This window comes from Haemorhous mexicanus, chromosome 4 (assembly GCF_027477595.1).
Source record: "Haemorhous mexicanus isolate bHaeMex1 chromosome 4, bHaeMex1.pri, whole genome shotgun sequence".
NCBI lineage: Eukaryota > Metazoa > Chordata > Aves > Passeriformes > Fringillidae > Haemorhous > Haemorhous mexicanus.
The window spans coordinates 19,495,938-19,516,178 of record NC_082344.1 but is presented as its reverse complement, the minus strand read 5'-3'; the positions used below and the strand labels follow the sequence as shown (position 1 = coordinate 19,516,178).

The 20,241-nt window shown below is 42.4% G+C and overlaps 1 protein-coding gene across 7 annotated transcripts in view; it reads left to right on the top strand.

Moving 5' to 3' along the window:
- Window positions 1-20,241, top strand: part of SMAD1 (SMAD family member 1) — a 43,399-nt gene that overhangs the window by 9,013 nt on the left and 14,145 nt on the right. For 3 of the 7 annotated variants that reach the window (XM_059843974.1, XM_059843979.1, XM_059843976.1), the window contains exon 2: window positions 11,325-11,948. In XM_059843974.1, coding sequence (XP_059699957.1) covers window positions 11,549-11,948 — 400 coding nt within the window. In that variant the 5' untranslated portion in view covers window positions 11,325-11,548. Of the gene's footprint in view, window positions 1-4,289; window positions 4,517-8,103; window positions 8,282-11,324; window positions 11,949-20,241 lie in introns of all 7 variants that reach the window. The other 4 variants (XM_059843975.1, XM_059843980.1, XM_059843977.1 and 1 more) reach the window with 3 other exon arrangements.

The window sequence follows — 20,241 nt, the reverse complement described above, 5'->3', positions numbered from 1 at the left end:
TTGTCTTTATTAGCTTGAAACTTAGGCTAATGCAATTATAGTTTCTGAAATGTGTCGTGTTATATTTCATGTGGAAAATATTTTATAAATGCTCTTGGGTTAAAGCTCTGCAGTGTGTGGTATTTTTGGGTAGATGGATATGAAATTGCTCTTTTTTCCCCAACTTTGCTGTAGTTACTAGAGCAGAAGGCAGTGGCAGTAGAGGGGGCTTGAATTCCTTGCGGAAGGGTTTGGTTATTCAGAACCAGCTAAGGCAGGGCTCCTTGCTCTGGGGATGAGAACAGGTTTTGTAAATCAGCTGAAGTACTCATGTCTGAATGTTAGCTCATCATTGACCTGGATATCACTTAAAATTTGAGGGTGGCAGCTCCCTGAGATGGAAAGAACTCTTAAGAGCTGGGTTTCTCTCAGTCCCAGGCATGAATTTCTTCGTGTGGGCTGCCTGGGTGACTTTGGTGCTCTGAGCTGATCCCACAGAAGGTGTTTTTTGGTTTATGTTGGTTCTGCCAAGTTAGGAGGGTGAACTGACTGGCAGGTAGAGGGGAAGTTGTGTTGCAGTACCAAGGCTGGCATAAGGGAGTCAAGGGAAACCTTTTCTCTTTGGGTGGGAGTGAGCCCTTGGGGCTGCCCATTGGCTTGTGGACCTGTGACCTTGCTGGCCCAAGGCAGCTGCTGGAGGTAGCCAGTCCCAGGCAGTGCTGGAGCACTCCCAGATGAAGACTTCCTTAAAGTGCTTGCCAAGGAAAGGTCTAATTTACAGGGTTTTTTTTCCCAGATACTTATGTTGGTGATTAGCGGGGAGAGACTTGGCTGCCAGCAGTTACGTCAGCCACAAAGCCCCAGTGTAGCTCTACTGGCAGGAAAACGACAGTGATTAATGGTGCAGTATCTTTTATGGGGGGTGAGGGAGGACCGATGGAGAGCAACACTTCAACAAGCTTTCCTGGTCAAGTGTTGTTTTGCTAGTATAAACTGCAAGCTGTCTTAGAGATGTTTTTCTAGTTTAATGCAACTGCAGGAGCAGAACACATCTAGTGCGTGTGCTGTGTGAGACAGGACTGTGTTTTCCCTCTGGAGGAAAAGAATGTCCAAGTTTAACTTCTTGGTAGCAGAAACTTTATTTTCCTCTTTAGAGGATGAAATAACTTGAAACAATTGGCAAACTGGGTACAGTTAGCAGCATTATCAAGAAATCAGAGAAAAGGCAAATACTAAATCCGCTAAAAACCCTTCTGTAAAGGCAGATTGGTGTTACCAGCAACCACTGCCAGTGACGACAGCTGGGACACCTGAAGCTGATCTGTGCTGTGAGCCAGTGCAGTGTCTGTAGCTTTCCTGGGTTCTGCACCACTGCATAAATCACTTTCAAATTTTTGGCTTGTGATCCACTTTTCTCAAAAGAAAATTAGAAAGCATTTGTTTTGGTGCTATATGATAAATGTGTTTAAGAGCCCTTACTCATTTTGTTACTTGCATCTTTGTAGTATATTTCTTAACTTTAAGGAATTAGACTATCTACAGATTTAAAATACAAACTGTAGGTATTTCCCTAGTAGCAGGAGCTACTACTTTTCTGAGTGCTGGAATAAGGTACTCACGGAATTCCCTTGTAGCCTTCTGCTGTGCTGGGGAACTCTACAGAACATGGGAATCTGACTGTAACATCTTTCTCATTTTTATCTCTGACTTGGCTAGTGGCTTCTTTGTAGAAAGCATCAGCATAACTGGCATAAAGGCTCCAGGGCAATTTATTGCAGTTGACTGGATAGCTGTTCCCTTTGCCCTTCTCCCTACCAGTTTGTCAGGAATGACTCTTGCTCATGGTCAGACCCAATGCATCTTCTCTGGTGTGTGAGCAGGGAGAACTTGAGAAGAGGCAGTGCTGGTGACAGGCTGCTTTGGCTCAAGTCTGATATTCCTGATTTTTTCTGTCACACCTTTGCCTACTTTCTTGCTTTCACTGACTTGGGACGTGAGGACTCTCAATCTTCCAGGCCAGCCAGAAGTCAGGGTTGTTTGAGCCTAAAGGCTTCTTATCGTGGGAGCTGGGGAGTGCTGGTTTCAGCCCCAGAATTAAAGACATCTATGGAATAGCTAAAAGACAAGGAGTCTGAAATCTTTGTGTCTTCTTTCCTTGCACTAGCTCGTAGCCTAGAAGTAAGTAGTCTTGGCAAGTGACTTTGGAACTTGGAGTTCTTCTGTCCATCCTCAGTACCAGGCCAGCTGTGACTGTTTGTTCAGTAGCAGGCAGCAGTGGAAAATTTGGAAGCGTTATGGCTGTTTTAAGCTAGCCTGCTGCTGACCTTGCAGAGCACGGGGTGTTTGGAAAATGCTGTGTTTCAGTGTCTCAGCTGTAAGAGACTTGCAGCTTTGCAAAACCTGACTTTTGAAACTTCAAACTGGTCTCAAAAAATTATGCTGGAGTGATTAATAGGTTGTCTTATTGCCATATGCAGTCATACAGGCTCTGTTAAGAAGAAAAGCTTGCAGATAAGGGAAGGGTACTGAGTAATTCTTTGTGGCTTGGTTCCTCTTCCAAAAGTCATGAAAAGCTTACAGATAACCAGGGAGTCAGACAGATTACAGCCCTTTTCTCCTGTTGTAAAACCTCCGTATTCCCAGTCAGCAGTGTAGGAGGATATCTCCCACTTCCTTTCAAGCTATGCTGTTCCCAACTGCTGTATTAACTATCAGCTCCTATCTGTGGGTTGAAGCCTTTGTACAGAATGCTCCAAAGCCTTGATCTCAAGAATATGAGAAAACAGTTTGACGTGAGATTCTGCAGATGTTCTGGCACAGGGCTATGACAGCTGCTTTTGCCTCATCCCGCAGTTTTTTGGATCTTTCTGACTCCTCATGAATGTCTGCACCCTTGTTTTGCCCTTTTGGGAGGAGAAAGGTGTGTCTGTGACTTCTGGATCTGTTTTTGGTGTAGACACACTCAGAGTTGTACCTCAAGTGCTGGTAAAGGCTGCAATCAACCCTTTATGTGTGTTTGTGGGTGTATTTTGAACTTTGTTAACCCAAAGTGTCCTTGACTTGGTGTCAAGAGGATCCCTGATTTGTACTTGCCTGTAAGTCGTAAACTTTAAAGAGCTTAATTGTCTTGTGTGGAAGCTGAAGGAGCATCTATAAACACTGTGATCTTCCATTTATAAAGGGTCTGTGACTTAGGATGGCTTGATAAATTCCTAGGAGCTGCCAGGGAGTATTTGCTGTGGTGGGGTTGTGCAGCTGCTCCTCAGTGTCCTGAGGACCTGGAGCACACTGGGCTTTGTGTCATCTGAAGTCTAGTCCCTGTTTTCAGTGGGCCACTCGTGGCATGCTGTAATTAAATAATGTTTCATTGGAGGTGGAAGTCTGGCAAATATTGGTGTTTGTGTCTGAGTTGTCTAAACTTGGCTTGGAAAGCTTTGTCATCCTGAAACACTTTCTCTGTCCAGAATGGTAGTTGTGAATTGCAGGTCACTTGATGAAATTCAACATGGACATTTTAAAGACATGAAGAAGGTACAGTGTTTTAAAAGTTGTTTAAAGGCAAAAAAATAGCTCTTTAGTTTTTACAGATAAGGCAAAAACCAGGAAAGCCAGAAGAATCCTTTAAAACTAGGAAAGCTGGAAGAATCCTTTAAAAAAGTAAAGAAAGCGTGCTTCTCATGAAATGCCCAGAAATTTCTTCAGCGTTGGCAAACTGACTATTCTTATTTAAGGTGCTTAAATGGTGGGTGGAGGACTAATTTGTGGAAAGATTTATTTAATTTAACAGCATTACTTTTTTGGTCTAATTTTCATCAGTTTGTTCTGCTTTGCTCAGGCTTGACCCAATAACTCTGTTAATAGTGAATAAGTAATTTTTCTTCTCAGTTTTTGTCATCTTTTGATTTGGTGAAGGATTCTGCTTTAAAGCTGGGGATCTTGAGCTGTAATTTAACATCTTTACTTAATCTCTGATTAATGAGGTCTGGGTCACAGTCTTTAGAAGTGGTTAAATGCAGCTGATGTAACTGTATTGGTGCAGGCTCTTGGTGAAATGAATCATTTGTAGGAGCAGTGACTTGCCTCAGCTGAGCATAACTGGAGTGCATTTGGTGGGATTCCCCTCCTTAAAATATACCCTGTTGGAGCACTGCTCTGGTTGGGGCTGACAAACCCCTTTTTAAATTCATGCAGTCTGTGCTAGACTGTCCTGTTCTCTGAAGACAAAACACATCTTGCATTTTATGAGCTTTACTCAAAAATTTTGATGTCTGAGTGGTGATGGGCATTTTTCTTTCTTTTCTGTTTTAAAGGTTTTCCTTTATGCTGCAGATGTATGTTTTAACTGCCTAAAAAAAAACCCCTGAAAGTGACATGCCAGTAAATTTTCCGCATCTCACCTGTGAAGGAAGTTCCTCCCGCCCTGTGCTGATGAATTGGAGGGAAATGCTTTTTTCAGCTGATAAAAAGAAATAAAATTCCGTGCCCTTCCCAAAGGAGGAATTCAACAATTGGACAAGTGATGTGGGACCATGTGTTGGTTTGTAAAAGGATATAGTTTGTAAAGATGTTTCCTTTGAAGCCTGTGATGAATATGGATGTGTTTCCCTTGGAGAGGGTTTTGATTAAATTATGCAATTAGAGCTGACCAGACAGATCTAAATATAGGAAGAGGTTTCAGTTATCCTGCCTTTGTGTGTATTAACACACCCACACAGATGTGTGTTTGTTATTGTTGTAAACAACACCTGTTTTCTAAAGACAGTTCAAAAAGTCAGGAAAGGGGATGGTCTTTGTGGAAAAAGGGAGTTACACAGGAGTTTTATGATGAAAGGGGAAAAAAAAAAATCTGTCTTCCCCAGATTTTTCACCTTTTAGAAAAGGTCTTCTAACTTACTTTGATAGGTGGATGTTCATAAAGCCATGGCCAGTGCTGCAGACTGGTCTTAGAGGTTCTCCTGCATTTTTCGGGACTTGGTCTGTGTCATCTAACAATGCCGACCGAGATCCTTGGCTGCTCCTGTACTCCTGAGTGCTCTTAGTGTCCTGGTGGGACAGTGTGTGGAGTTTAATACAACAGAGCACAAATGATATTAATAAACCTGCCCCAAAGATGCACAATGAAATACCCACTGCAGTGGCTGGTAATTCATAATGTCTCTTGACAACTGTTTCTTTGGATATGTTTTTCTTTTGAATGTCTTGCCATAGTTTGAGGATTTCTTTAAGAGGTCTTTAACTTGGAGACAGTGAAGAATGAAGAGTCTCTTCCTGCATAGCATTTAGGGAAAAAACCCAACACCTTATGAACACTATTCTGGCAAGTTTTGTGATTCACAGCCTTGTGTTCATCCTATAGGTTATTTTAGTGAAGTTCATATTTTGCAGTCCCATCTGTGCCAGAGCTTTGACTGAATCATCAAGTTACAGTTCCTTCCTGACCTTGGTTAAAGTACTGGGCTGCGGTTTTAGAGATAATCTTTGAAAGCACATCCGATTCAGTCCGGCTGCTCACCGACACCAGAAGGGGTTTGTGCACACCTGGGTGGATGTTTTGATCTATCCTACTTGTACTAGCCCTGCTGTGCACCAGGCTTACCCAGCTTCCTGAACAACTATCTTGGCAAACTTGGTTTTAGTTCTTTCCTGTAGTCTTGGTGGTATAAAATATATATAAAATAAGCATGGCAAGGAGACCAGCAGGCGGTAAAGGAAGAGCTGGTGTTTTGTGACTTTGTGGAATCTCACATGCATCTGAATGCAAGAATGAGTAAAATTCAGCAGTGTGTTTCTCATCTCTGGTGAAAAAGGCAGGATTTGAGGATCTGGTGATCACTTAAGAGGCTGTATAGTGTTAGTGGTTTTTGTAAACATGGTAGAGATAAAACATATGAAGGATATGGTGTTTAAATTTGTTTCAGGAGTATGGTTTTCAGTGGGTCAAAACAGTTGCAAAGATATTGGGAAGAGCTGTTCTAAACCAGGACAAGGGCAGATCTGATTGTTGTTAAAACTGGGAAAGAACCTTTGCCATGTTCTTTTCTCACAGTGTTATACTTGCTTAGAAAGACTTCTGTGCCATTTTAGTTACATTGTAACACACGATTCGTATCTAATATCTGTGGAAAGTGGGTATTTTTTCTTGGGAAGCAACAGCAAAGTTACCGTAAATCTGGCAAATCTAGTACCTTCAAATCCAGAAAGCCTGTAAGGAATTGCTATTGTTTCTTACTCTTGCAATCATGATAGTTGAATGTTCAAGGGCAAGGAGCAGTGCCTTGTCTGCCAGAAGCCAAGCGCGGAGGCGGGCGGAAGAAAAGCTGCGGTTCACTGTAGAAACCGGCCGAACACTGTGTTCTTGGTTTGAACTTTGGGGACCACTGGGGAGAAGCTGGCAGATCCTGATAGTGTGAGGTTATCCCTTCATGCTCTGGACTAACAGGGCAATGGGCTTTTTGGGTTTTTGTTGCCCTCCTCCCCTCCACTGGTAAATCCTACGTTGCCCCTGCGGTTTCATTTTGCTCTCCCCCCACCTGCTGAACTAAAGGGTGTTTGTGGGCATCTGACAGGATTTTCCCTGAGGGCTGTACAGTGATACATGGGAGATTTTCTTGGAAGGGCAGTGCCTCAGCCAAATAGCACAAGGGATGGCCCAAGAGGAGTTCTGACAGAGTGGGTATTTTGGGCTGGAGCAGAGGTTACTTCACAGAACAGGCTGCAGATACCCATCCTCCTGGCCCTTGCTGGGTCCAGGTAAGGAAGGGAGTCCAATACAGTGTCAGGAAAAACCTTGCCTACTCTGTTAGGTACAATGAGGTATTTTCAACAGTGGTGTGTTCCTCTTTCCTTGAACGATGTGTTGTATATCAGAACACAGGATCGCATATTTCAGTGTTTTTTTAAATTCTTTCTGCCATGCTAAGACAACATAAAAGAGTTAATTTTTTTCTTTTTTCTTTTTGTCGTTTTCCAAACCTACCGAGGAAGCCAAGTCAGGTTGTCAGCTCTCTAACAAGTTCTACAGCACTCTGATGTGAAACGTGCTTTCTTTTTGCATCTGTGTTGTAATGTTACTGAGGTTTCTACCAGGTTTAGTGCATTTTTCCAAGCTGAGCAAGATCTGATCTTCTGCCATAAGAAGCTGCAAAGAAAGAATTTGTTGACTAAAAGAAGTGTAATTCAGCAGAAGACTCTGGACTTTTCTGTTTCACTAATCACATTACTTGAAGAAAGAAATTGAAACTTTTTGCTACTTGCTCCAAGAATAGGGAGCTAGATTAAGTTAATGCACAATATGTTGTTACACATTCTAGCATTGCAGCTGCTTAGACTTCATGCCTTTTAGTAATACATGGAAACTGTATTTATTCCTGCTGGAATAAAGAGACAGCTCCCTGCCTTCTATGCCAAAATCTGTTTGGGTTGGTTTCTTTTTTAAAAAAGGTCTAAATATTGTACTGATTACATGAATTGCTGAAAATATGTCTCTCTCAGAGAGGGTAAATGACTAAATATTTTTAAAGAAGCAAATTAAAATCTCTCTGTGTGTTATTTCTTTATAGTGTTACTAAGTAATGGATGCTGGGAAGAGGTATGTTGACTAAGATAAATTGGATTTTTAAAATGTAGTCATGGACTAGACAGTTTTCACTATTAACAATTATCCTCACTGCGGTTCCTGCCCATTTTTATGTCTAACCGTGCTAAGCATATATTAAAAATATTTAATAGGATCCTTTTTGCCTGCATCACTGAACCTGTAATACAAATAATGAAATTAGTAGAAGAGTTAGAGTCATTTCTTGTTTGCCTGAAACTTGGGCTAGAAGTTGTTTTCCTCCCCCATCCACCCCTCTGGGAGAGGATCATCTAATTGTCCAAACCCTTTCTCCACCCATCAAAAACAGCCATTTATGCAAAGTGGGACAGTTTCCTATGGGATCTCCTGTGGGAATTTGAAAGCACTCTCATTGAATATTTTAATGTCTGCTTCATGTTGCTGATGGAGTAAATATATTTTCTTTGAGGGATAGAAAAATAGGAGTTCACTGTAAGTATGTTTGTTTAAATACAAGGCTGTCGGAAGACATATATATAGAGATATAATGTTCACTTATTTTTTTATAGGTTGCGTACAGGTTTGTGTGTTAATCCAAAGATTACAAAAAAGACAACAGCAGAGAAGGAAGACAAATAAAACAACATCGGGATTTGAAAGGAGTTTGTTGATTCCAACACATCCATCAGCAGACAGAACACATAGTAAGAAGTGCATGGGTTTGGAAGTGTAGAGAGCGTCTGAAAAGTGGGTAACAACTCAATTTCCTTTAAACTGATGCCAGATGCCTTTTGGAGAGTGTTCTGTTGTTTGGCCCAGGTTTCTGTCTCATCCCTACCTTGTGAATAAACAGACCCGTCCAGGGCTGGTTGTCACTTAACTGCTGGAAATACTAACTCCCACTTTCCCAGAAGGGCACGTGGATTTGGGGAACAAACACACAGACTGTGTCATCTGCTGACTCGTGGTTTAATCTTTATTTTGCACTTCCAGCTGATAAGGCCACTTTGTGCAGAAGTAATACAGGAAATGATGCAGTGCAGAAACCAAGAGTGGCAGAAAGGGAAATGGAATGTACTGGCAAGGGCTCAGCCCTGCAGACAAGCTCTCTGCTTCTTGGAAACAAAAATCTCCACATACATTGTGGTTTGGGTTTTATTTGTTTGGGTTTGTTGTTGTTTTTTTCTTTGTCTGTTTGTTTTATGGGTTTTTTTTTGCTTAATATTAGTTTTGGAGCTTAGAGAAACTAGTGTACAGCAGCCTGTAAGTTTTGTCCCCCTTCCCTTATCCTGCTGCTTGTTCAGGGCTTGGGGTGTGCTTAGGCTTTGTTTTGGAGGCAGGACTTCAGCAGGAATCCCTGGCTGCAGGCTGGTGCCCAGCTGGGTCCTGCTGAGCTGCGTTATTTCCAAGCTCACCTCCAAGCACTGTGCCTAATGCTGTTCCTCCTGCTCCCAGCAGCTGTTGCCACAGAGATGCCACCATAGCTTTGATGGTGAGGGTGAAACTTGTTTTGGAGTGCATGATTGTGGGAGTGGAATATGTGTGTGCTGCAGGATTTGATCCAGAAACTTCAGAGAATCTGTTCCTTTGGTCTGACTGCTTGGGGCTGCATCCGAGCATCGTCTTAGTCTGTGCAGAGCTCGTGTAGTAGCCTGTGTTAGGGCTGTATTTTCAGGCACTGGTATGAACTCACAGTCTTAGCAGACAGGACTTTTCCTTTTTCACAGCAAGTAGCTGGGTGAAAAATGGGTCAGGCCTAGGTAGAGCCACATCTGCAAATATCAATGTTGAATGAAGCTCGGGTCGAAATGTAGACTTTGTACTTCCTCCTTTATTAGAGCTTCAACTCAAGCCTTTTAAATCTCTTCTGTTTAATTCAAATGGAAGTGAAGGAGAAAGCTTTACTTGATAAACTACTGGAACTTGTAATTTCTGTGTGTGGAACTTGTATCTTTTGTTTGAAAAGCGCAGAAAAAAGATACTTAGAGTATTGATTGAGATACAGACTATATATGAATTGGGAATAACTCAGTTATAAACATTTAAAGCACATGCACTGGGGTTCTGGTAATTCAGTTCTTAAATTAGCACAGCATTTTAATAGAGCACTTTACAGTGCATGTAAGGATAAAGTATACCTGGAGTGACAGTAATGGAGTTTTCAGTTCATTTAACAGTATAGCACATGCCCATGTAACAAAACAAATTCTTAAATTTGCCCCAGGCTCATGCAAATCTTCCCTTGCATTGACATTATTATTTCAAATACAGTTCTTAGCATAAAAGAAATGGGATGTACCAGTTTGAAGTGTAGGTAGATGTAGCCTGTGTCTTAGTCCATAATCATTATTCACATAAATGTAGTTTCTGCAGTCAGCCAAATAAAAATGAACCTCTGCAATTAGGTAACTGTTCTTGTGACAAGTTAATTTGAATAAAGTGGATGGTTTTCAGCTTAAAGTTCTTCAAATATAGTGGTATACTATGAAACCATTGCAGTGTATGACAGTGAAGAGGGTAAGTGTGCCATGGCATTTGCAGTTTTAAGGTCTACAATCTTTTCTTGGTGTAGCTGTGAAATCCTGTCTGATGTGGGTGTGCTGACACCTTCTATTCTCTGTGTGTATAGATTGCTGGTTGGTTGGGTATTTTTTGTGTTGTTCTGATGGCAACAAAAACATTCATATCCTTTTCCCCTTCCCCCTTCCTCTGCAACCTGTTGGTATCCAGTCCAGGATATGTTTCCTGTCTTGTCTGTCTATTTGAAAATCAGTGGTGTGGTGCTCTTTGTCTCATTTTCCACCCCCTGCCAGTCCTGGGTCTCCTCTGTTTCCCTTGCCAGAGCCTTTTGCCTGCTCCCAGCCTGGACAAGGACAAAACCTGCTGCTCACTGTTGGGACTCCTGCAGATGTGGCATTCCTCCCCCTCCTGACCCATCTCTTCAGTCCCATTCCTTGTCTCGCAGCTTGAGGACTACTGTGCTGTCTAAAATCCTCTTATCTGGACTTCCTTATCCTTCCCACTCCTTCATGAGTCCTTGAGTATATCAGGCAGACATTGCAGCACTGAGGATCAGTGGATAATCAGTGAAGTTCATTATAGCTTTCCCTTTTGGGCTGCTCAGGAGCTCTGAGGGCTTGAGGGCTCTTGGGTGGGGTGGGCAGATGCAGTTTTCTTTCTCATGTGAGTGAGTGAGAGACAAGATCTTTCTAGTTTCACCTTTTTTTTAATTTTCCTTTTTTTTTTTTCTTGTTCCTCAAAGTAGGTAAAACTGGTTTTTTGGTTTTTTTTTTTCAGATTGAGTTATGCTCAGGTCTAGTGCAGTGATTTTTGAACTTCATGCCTGGCAGTTTTGGAGAGAGCTGGGCAGCACATTGCTATTGAGGAATATTGCTTCCAGCTGCTCTCTAAAATAAATAATAAAAAAAGCACTAGTGGTCCTGCACTGTTTCCTTGGGATGTTTTGCTGGTTAAGGTTGCAACAGCTGACAGGCAGATTGTAGCACCCCTCACACTTAATAGTGAAAAATTCAAATTGAGGGACTGTTTTAGGCTAGACCTAAGGTGAACTACATTTCTCATATAGGGGTGTACTGGATTCAGCAGCAGGTCCTGCTCCTTAAGTTTTCATCAGATTTCTTGAGTCCAGTCCTGGAGGTTTTCAGCATTTGTTGCTGTTTTGTTGTTGGTTGTTTTTTGATCACACCACTCCTCTGGGTTGAGGTGGGGGATATTTTTAACTGCTAAAGGTAAAATCCTTTTTTCTCCTCTTTCTGATGCTCTCCTTTAGGTTGTCAACCAGAAGGATTTAGAATAATGAGAAGGTTGTGACCATCAAGGAGGGATGTCAACACTGCCTTCCTGGGACTGGAGGATTGAAAAGGAGAAAGGACCAGAACTGTTTGATCCAGGCTGCTTTTGACTTCTGACTCAATCTGCTGTACCCTGGTGGTGGTGGGAGAACAGGGCAGTCGTTCCTGCTTGGTTCTGTGGTATCACCACAGCAGGGTCACCATGAATGTAACAAGTTTATTCTCCTTCACCAGCCCAGCAGTGAAGAGGCTGTTGGGGTGGAAACAAGGGGATGAAGAAGAGAAGTGGGCAGAGAAAGCTGTTGATGCATTAGTGAAAAAACTGAAGAAGAAGAAAGGTGCTATGGAGGAGCTGGAGAAAGCACTAAGCTGTCCTGGCCAGCCCAGCAACTGTGTCACAATTCCTCGTTCCCTGGACGGCCGGCTCCAGGTGTCGCACCGGAAGGGGCTCCCGCACGTCATTTACTGCAGAGTGTGGCGCTGGCCCGACCTGCAGAGCCACCACGAACTGAAACCTCTGGAATGCTGCGAGTTCCCCTTTGGGTCAAAACAGAAGGAGGTTTGCATCAATCCCTACCACTACAAGCGGGTGGAAAGTCCTGGTAGGTTCTTCCTTGTTTGTACCTTTACACCTTATCTGAACAATGCAAAGTGTGGCAATTAATTATGTGACTCATCGGCTTAAATAAGCAAAAGTGGCTGTTTGCACATGTCAGATTCTTCCTCTGCAGTTTATCTGGATGTAAGCATTAATTAGCAGTTCTCCCTTTCACAGGGGCGAATGCTTCACTTGCACAAATGTTGTAGCACTACACAGAGGTAGCCTTAGTATGTGTCTCAGGCTGCTGGGCCTGGTATCATCGGGGAATGTTGGTGCCCACTATCCCTCAGTTAATTCGTTGTTTACTCAACTGTGCAGGTCTGTGATTTTGTATGAAGCATTGCAGGCTAACAGAAAGGATTTATTTGCATTATCTGTGCTTGGAAACCATTCTGATGCATAGCAGTAGTAATACTGCTAGTATTAGTAGTAGTAGTATTTTCAAATTATTATTTCACTTTATCACTTCAGTCTCTCCAGAAAATAATACTGTTTATCGTGTCTCTCACAATTGTTGCCTTTTAAAAAGATTCTGAGTTTAGACAGCAGGTTATAATCCCCTCATTTTGAACTTTGATAGCACTGTTTGATTGTATGTGAAATTCTACTGTCAGCTGTTCTGCAAACACAGTTTGTTTACCTGTTACCCACTGCCTCACTTCTTTATTTAAGGTGCCACCCATTTTCTCTCCAGTCTCCTCTTCAAGGGCCACACCTCTTTTTGATAACTCCGTGCTTAATTTCACTCATGCAAGTTTATTATCAGGGAATACTTCCAGGGACTAAGATGAACCGTGCTTGGACTTGTCATCACTAGTTTCCAGCTGTTCGTGAGGGTGTACAGCTGCAGAAATGCACTGCAGGTACAGGTGGACTTCCCTGGTTTAAGTATGGGAAGTCCATCAGTGTTAGCCATTTCACAAACTCTGCAGCTGTCTGTTGAGTGGCAAGGATACACAGAACCATGATGGAAATGAGGTTGTTGCAAGATTGTTTTGCTGTGGATGGAAATTGCATTTGTCTTGGATCTGCAATGCACAGTGCATATCTTGATGTTAAATATTTCCCTTTGCTATGTTAGTATTAACTTGGAAATCATGGCAGATGCAATATCCATAATGTATGTATTTACACAGCAGCAGCTTGAACAAAGGAACTCAGCTCTGGAAAAACAGTTCTGAAAAAATTAAAATTAAAAAAAAAAATCTCAGCAGTTTCACATTAAGTACAAGAGAGATAATAAAATAGTCATGTACTTCTACTGCTAGTTGTGTGCATATGTCTGCATTGGTTGTTGGCATTCAGTATTCCAAAACACTGAAAATGAAGATTCCTGAAGCACCTCTCTTTCTATCAGACTGAGCAACAGTGGGGCTCTTACTGTAATGCCAGATTTCATGTTCTAACTCATTTTGCTTTAGTATTGAAAACAACTACTGAGTTTGAGAACATTCTCATATGGACCATTCATGTCACATTTAAAACCAGGTGTTTGTAAATATCCTGTCACTTCACAGGATCACTTAGGTTGGAAAAGACCTCTGGGATCATTGAGTCCAACCTTTGACCAGATACGACCATGTCAACCAGACCATGGCACTGAGTGCCACATTCAGTCTTTCCTTAAACACCTTCGGGGATGGTGACTCTACCAGCTCCCTGAGCAGCCCATTCCTACATCTGATCATCCTTTCTGTGAAGGAATTCTTCCTAACGTCCAACCTAATCCTCCCCCGGTGCAGCTGGGGACACTGCCCATATTCTGTGTTCACCTCAATGAGTTATGCAAGACAGAATAAAACTTTGTAAAGATGTCTAACTGAAATGTACATTTTCTGCTGGGTATGTAATGTAGGAGGGGTTTGTGTTTAGTCAGCCACAGATTGTTTTGAGGGATACTGCAGGGAGCTGAGTGGGAAAACAGCTTTTGGAAACAGGGAGTAGCTGAACTCCCATTTGGCTTGAGAGCTGTGCTCCATAACTTCTGACTTCTTTTTTCCTGTCCCTTTCTTGTTCTTGCTGTCCTCCAAACATGATCTTTATCTTCATTTCGTGACAGTCACTCCCAAATTCTGCTAACCATTTTTTCCCATTTTTGCCAGGACGCTAAAACACCATTATTGTCACATAAGTGCTTACACTTTGAGATTAATGGGTAGTGGGAATTCATGCATGAGTCACCATTTACAACAATCTATGGACTCAAGCAGATATCAAGGTTCGTGTTTCCCAGAAGGCTTAGACATGTGCTTTCTCTTGACAAAGCAAAATTGGAAACTCAGATTGTATATGATACATGTTTTGTGTGCAAGGTACATCTCGAAGCTCTGGCTCTGCTTGACAGCGTGGTCTCTGTGTTTAACTGTTGTGTGCAGAGCCAGTTGCCGGAGATCTGAAGGGTATGATCCTTGTATGGGATGGCATCTGTCCCTTCATTCTTCTGCTGATTGTTGTGTGATTTGTTTCAGTGTTGTGTAAGGTTTGAGGAATGGATTAGTGGTAAATCCTCAAATATGTAAAGTAAGGTAGTGCTCTTTGTTGGGAAGTCAGTGCTGTGGATACATCTCAGTTTCCACAGTGCCAGAGGCATGAATGGATTTTCTACCTTGACGCTTTATTCCATCCTCACTGTTTAGCTTGTGAAGATAAGCTTGGAAAGCATGAGAACTGGCACTCTGTGGTGTGTCTGCCAGCCACAAAGCTACATCTGAATACAAGTGAGATTTTTCTGTTAGCCAGCCTAGATAGGAGAGGTTGTAAACACTGAGAGGAGGCAGAAAACTATCAGCAGTCTCAAAGAGGGAATCTCCCAGTGTCCCTGCACAGGAGGGGAGTGTGGCACCTGGCAGGCACATGGGTGTGACATGATAGCACTGTGCTCATGCCTGACCTGACCAGGAGGCTCTGCACAGGCACAGGGGTCTGTCTTTTCCTGTAGTGTATCAATCAAGAAAACTAAACTCACGGAAAACTGCTTTTTGGCACAGTTAACTTGGCAAGGTCAGTGCTCTCAGCTCGCTCATGTGGAGCCAGATGGGGGCACAACAGCATGGGGACCAAGGGTGGAGGTGAGGAAGAGTGGCCCTCCTGTGACACTGTGACACTCTTTCAGCCTGGAAGCAGCGAGCTGATGGAGCGCTGGAGCTGTGCTCCATGGCAGGGCTGCTCCTTCTCCTTGTGTTGTGCCAGCCCTCAGTTCCCTTGTGCTAAACTAGATCACAGGCACTTGTCCTCTGCCTGCTGTGTTATCTTCCAGGCTGATCAGGGCAGCACAGGGACTTTCCTTCTGGCTGCAGGAACATCTGTTCCAACACGGCCCTGTGAAGGACATCTGGGAAGGAGTGGAGGTGGAGGGACCTCCTCCATGAGAGGAGAAAGTAGAGACTTGTTGCTGGGAGTGGGAATGCAGCCTTGCACTTTGAGTGCCAGGGGGAAGTATCTCCTCAAGATGGGTTTAAGTAGCTCACTGCTGCTGTTCCCTAGTCTATTGTGTGCAGAATTATTTCTGGAGCGGGGTAGTTAATGGCTGTCGGATTTCTCCCTTGGCAAGGCAAGGCAAAGCTTTTAATTAAGGAGAGCAAGGTCTGAATTTGATGCCTCTTAAAAACTGGCACACTTAGCTGAACTGGTGCTTGCTTGGCTGAATCTGCTGCTTCTCCTCAGTTTTAGAGATACCAGTTGGGATTATCCTTAAGAATGATCAAGACTTGCTAAATAATTAGGTGTACTGCATACACAGAGGCTGGGAGGAAAAACCTGATACAATGTTTCTCATCCTCTGAAAATGCCGCAGATGACCTCTCAGGGTTGCTGGAGAATGTGTCCCTCCTGAGACGCTTCCTTCCAGTCTCTTATTCCTCAGGTTTCTGTGGTGATACAGCCTCTGCTGCTGCTTCTGTCCTCAGTTATGGCAATGGGAGCAGATGAAAGCTATCATCCAGGATTTTAGGGGGAAAAAAGGCCTGGATCCTGTTTGCTCTAACAGCAAAACAAAAGGAATGGAATATGGAACAAGGAGGACGAAGAGGTGCTAAACTGCCACTGCTATTAAAAATAATAATAATAAGTCACACCTCTAATGTGGCTTTAGGGGAGGAGGTTCAGTTGTTTTGCCTTAGCTAAAGGGGAAGGAAGGAAGATGAAGAAACTGAATATTTAATTTTCTTAAAGTGCTAGTGAACACTAGCTCTCCTCTATTCTGATGCAGATTTGTGTTTGCCTCTGCTGTGTTTGCCCAATCATCCTGCTAAGTTCTAAATTTATAATATGTTACAAAGGAGGCAAAAGAGAAATTCGTTTTCATGTTTAGCGTGTGGAAGTGGGTGAAGGTGCAGTGTTTCTGTAGATGGCTATCCCCCATTTTTTTGCAATTACCAATAAAACATAGATATAAAGGGCTTTCCTCTGTTAAGATGCTCTTCTTCAGAGAGCTGGCTTTACAAAGCTGATGGTGCCAATGTTCCAGCCAAACTGGGGGCAAGCAGTGGTGGCTTTTTGGTGATGCAGACAAATAACAGTGTCATAACAGTTGAATTTTCACGGCTGAAAACTGTGATGTTCCTTTCAATTAAAACCATGAATTCAAAGTGTGTGTCTGCTTCAGCAAGCTTGTTGCTGGCCAGAACCATTTTGCCTGTGTGTGCAGCTGCTTTTTGCCACAAGAGCAGGCCAGGTCCCCAGGCTCTGAGTAGAGTGGTGGGTGTGTCATGCTGGTCTTGCTCTTGGTGTGGACTCTCTGCCTATGACTTTAACATGATTATTTTCATACTTGTCTTTGATCTCCTCTGCTTTTTGCTCTCAGTGAGGCTCTGAAAGGCAACACACCTACTGCAGGCTCTCACAGAACCAGGCCTGCTGGAGGATAATGCCAACAGTGCCAGGCATCTGGTAGAAGGGGAGAGGAGGGGGAGGAGTGGAAAAGGTGAATGGGAAGCTGCTTCTGGGGTGTAAGGGAGGGCAAAATTGCTGCATCTCTTCAGAGTTAATATGTAGAACCAAGTTACAAAAGTCCTTGTCCTGTATGATTCCCATAGCAGGATTTCTGCACCTCTGCAGGCTGGGGATGAGGGAGCACAGTGTCATCCCTGAGAAATTTTGCTGTGCAGCCTTGTGTGCACTTGGGTGTGACTTTAAAAATAGCATTGCTACAACAGGTGGGCACAATTATAGGATGGTTCCTCAAAATAGCAAAAGCAACTGTCAGTTTGCTTGGCAAGCAGAATAAAACTTCCTTCATTTTGGCTTTGCAGAATTCAGTTCTAAAATTCCCCACCAGAGCCAAGCTGGGGGAGAGGAATTGAAATGAGGAGGTGGAAGGAGGGAATGGTCTAACAGCAGAGCTTTCCTTGTCTAGCCTCAGCACATGTCAGAAAAAGAAACTGCAATAGAGGGATGAAAGTTTTTAAGAAAGATATGTTTCTGTCATATTCTGTGTGTGTTTTCTTTCTTCAAAATTAACCAGACACAGATGTTTCTTCTGATTTGAAAGACCAGGCTTCCAAGTTTTAACCTACTCAGTAGGATGGTGACTGTGGCTTTGGTACAGGTAATTTGAACTCTGGTCTGTGTAAATGTCTGAGTTAATACACGCTATCACTTTGACTGCTCCTCCACCAAATCTGCTTACAAGGACTGCCTCACTAATGTGCATACAATTAGTACTAAATTCTGAAATTGACCTTGGCAAATGTCAGTTTAATCAGAATGTCAGCTTATCAGAGCATCCGCAAATAAAATCTAATGTTAGCTGAATATTGTAATGCAGGAAATGTCCTAATATTACTTGTCAACTGCATTTGGACCAGATGTCTGATGTAAAAGCAAAGTCAGTAAAGTAACAACTGTTTTGCCTTTTTTTTTTTTTTTTTTTTTAACAAGACACACAGTCTTCATTTGTAACTGCACAAAATGCCAAATCAAGCTTTGGGGTCTCCCAAAACTGCAAAATAAAATTAAGGGTTGGGAAAACAAGACAGCTGTCAGCTTTCTCCTGGAGTAGAAAGTCTGTCTTTTTGTCACCCAAAACAGATTACTGAAGACCTATAATTACTAGAACAGAGGTTTGGAGTGAAAGTCTCAAAGACTGGAATTTCTCCTTTTGAGAAACCAGCAAAGCAAAGCTGTGATACCACAGCCAAGGGTTATTGGACGAGCTTTAAGTAGTTCGATCCTCAGAGATGGCTTTTGACACAGTGCTTATTAATTGTATGTTTTTAACCAAGAATAACTCAGGCAACACGAGAAAACTTTTCATGTCATTAGGTTTTCTCTCCACCCAGTGTTTTACTGTTTACAAGCAAGATCTTGGCAAGGCCTGGCAGTCAGAATGCTTCAGTGGCCCCCTGGTGCTGCAGAGAGCAGCACGTCCAGCTGAGCATGTGTTGGTACCTGCTCCATTCCCACCTCCCACCGTGGGACTGGAGTGCTCATCAGGATGCCACAGCCAGCTTCAGCTGCTGTGACCTCAAAGGCAGGAAATGAAGCTGGGAGTCTTCTGGAGGGTTCAAATTTATTAGTTTAACAATGCTGCTGTCTTTTGTTGCTTTTGGGTTTGTTTTTTTTCCCTTCTCCTATATCTTTCTTTTTGTTAAAATTTAGTCTTTGCAGGATTTTCTTATTTCCAGACAGCATGAACTTTTGTTTTAGGATTTTCCTTCTTCCCAACCTGCAGTTCTGTATTTCTGGCAAAACATACGTGGCTTTGCATAAATTCAGATGAAAATGCAGCTATGTAATGCTTGGAAATTAAAGCACTCTGTCTAATGATAGTGTTGTCAGGTCTTCATTAGTACTGAGGGCCCTGTTGTGGTGCAAACCCTTTTACAGAACATATGTCAACCAAGTCGAGGTTTTTAAGTCCAGCACCAATTGCTTATATTTTTCTTTTTTCATTTATTTTATAAATTTTTTTTTTTACAAAAGAAGTAGAATCTGCTTTGGCAAGGAAAGTGAATTAAAGTCTGTTTTCTTATATGTGGCCCCTTGTATTTCCTTACATGGTCTTTCAATTTCCATACGTGGAAAGAGAGATACCTACCCAAATTTTCACATAACATGCAAAGGGTGTGGAAAAAATGAGCCCTTGAGGGAAACTAGCTGTCATCTGGGCCTTGTGTAAAGTAATCAAAACCCATCTGGATAGAAAATATGCCTCTTTGAAAGTACAGCAGGTCCTTTGGATTGGATTAGTTTGAGGTTTTTCATAGAGAAACTTAAAAAAAAGAAGTTATGTTCATAAATTGGATACTTTCTGTGTTTGCTAAAATCATTATCTCTGGAATGTGAAAATAGAACAAAAAAGAAGAGTAAGAAGATCTTTAGGATAGCACAGCTGTTAGTTTTCTGAAGAAGAACAGGGTGACATACTGGAGATAAAAAGAGTAGAGATCAGTTAGTTTCTTCAAAGGCCACTATTACATTTTCATAAAAGCATTTCTTCCTTGGTGTGGTTAGTCAGAACATTTATCTGAACAGCCAGGTTGCCTTTGGTCTATCTTCTTTATTTTTGGCATTCTTGGCTCCTAGATGAAATAGCCCTGTGGGTTAAATTGCCCTGTAGCTCTAATTTCTTTAATATAGCTCCTCTTGTTTGGTACAGGCATATTTGGTCTTATTTGCATGGTAAAAACAAGCTCCCCAATTGCCAGGCTGGCTTGACAGGCACGGGATCTCAGCTACAGTTCCACAAACACACCCAGCCTGCTTCCTGGGGGTTATTCCCCCTCTTCCTTACTAGTAACCTTACTGGTAGTAGTCCTGTATTAACTCTCAACTGCAGGTCCACATCGATAGAAAAACTTGGGAGCAAAATTTAGCTACAATATAGCACATGAAACCTTTTAATCTGGTGCTTGAAGAATTACAGAAATCAAGCTGTCAGATGATTTGTGGTTCTACTCCATTAACTTTAATGAGCTTGAGTTGGCAAATCTGTTGCAGCAGCTTTTTAAGACAACAGTGTATTCAATATTTTGTTTCCTTTAAATATATGCTGATGATACTGATGTTACATTTTAAAAAAAGAAAGAAAATTAATTTTTTATTGTATCAGTGTTCCCTTCCGCTGAAGAGGAAGGGAGGAATTGTGTTTGCAAATGGTCAGAGCCACATCCTGCGGAGATCTGCGCGGCAAAGATGTGCACTGCTTCATTATTTCATAGCAACAGGTGTGCTGGCTTAGCACCGAATAACTCTCTCATGCTCTCTCCCCTTCAATTATACCTCTTCCTGGAGCTGGCAGCTGCAGCAGAGATCAGCCTCCTCCCCTGCTGCACTGAGCCTCAGTAATTTGTTAT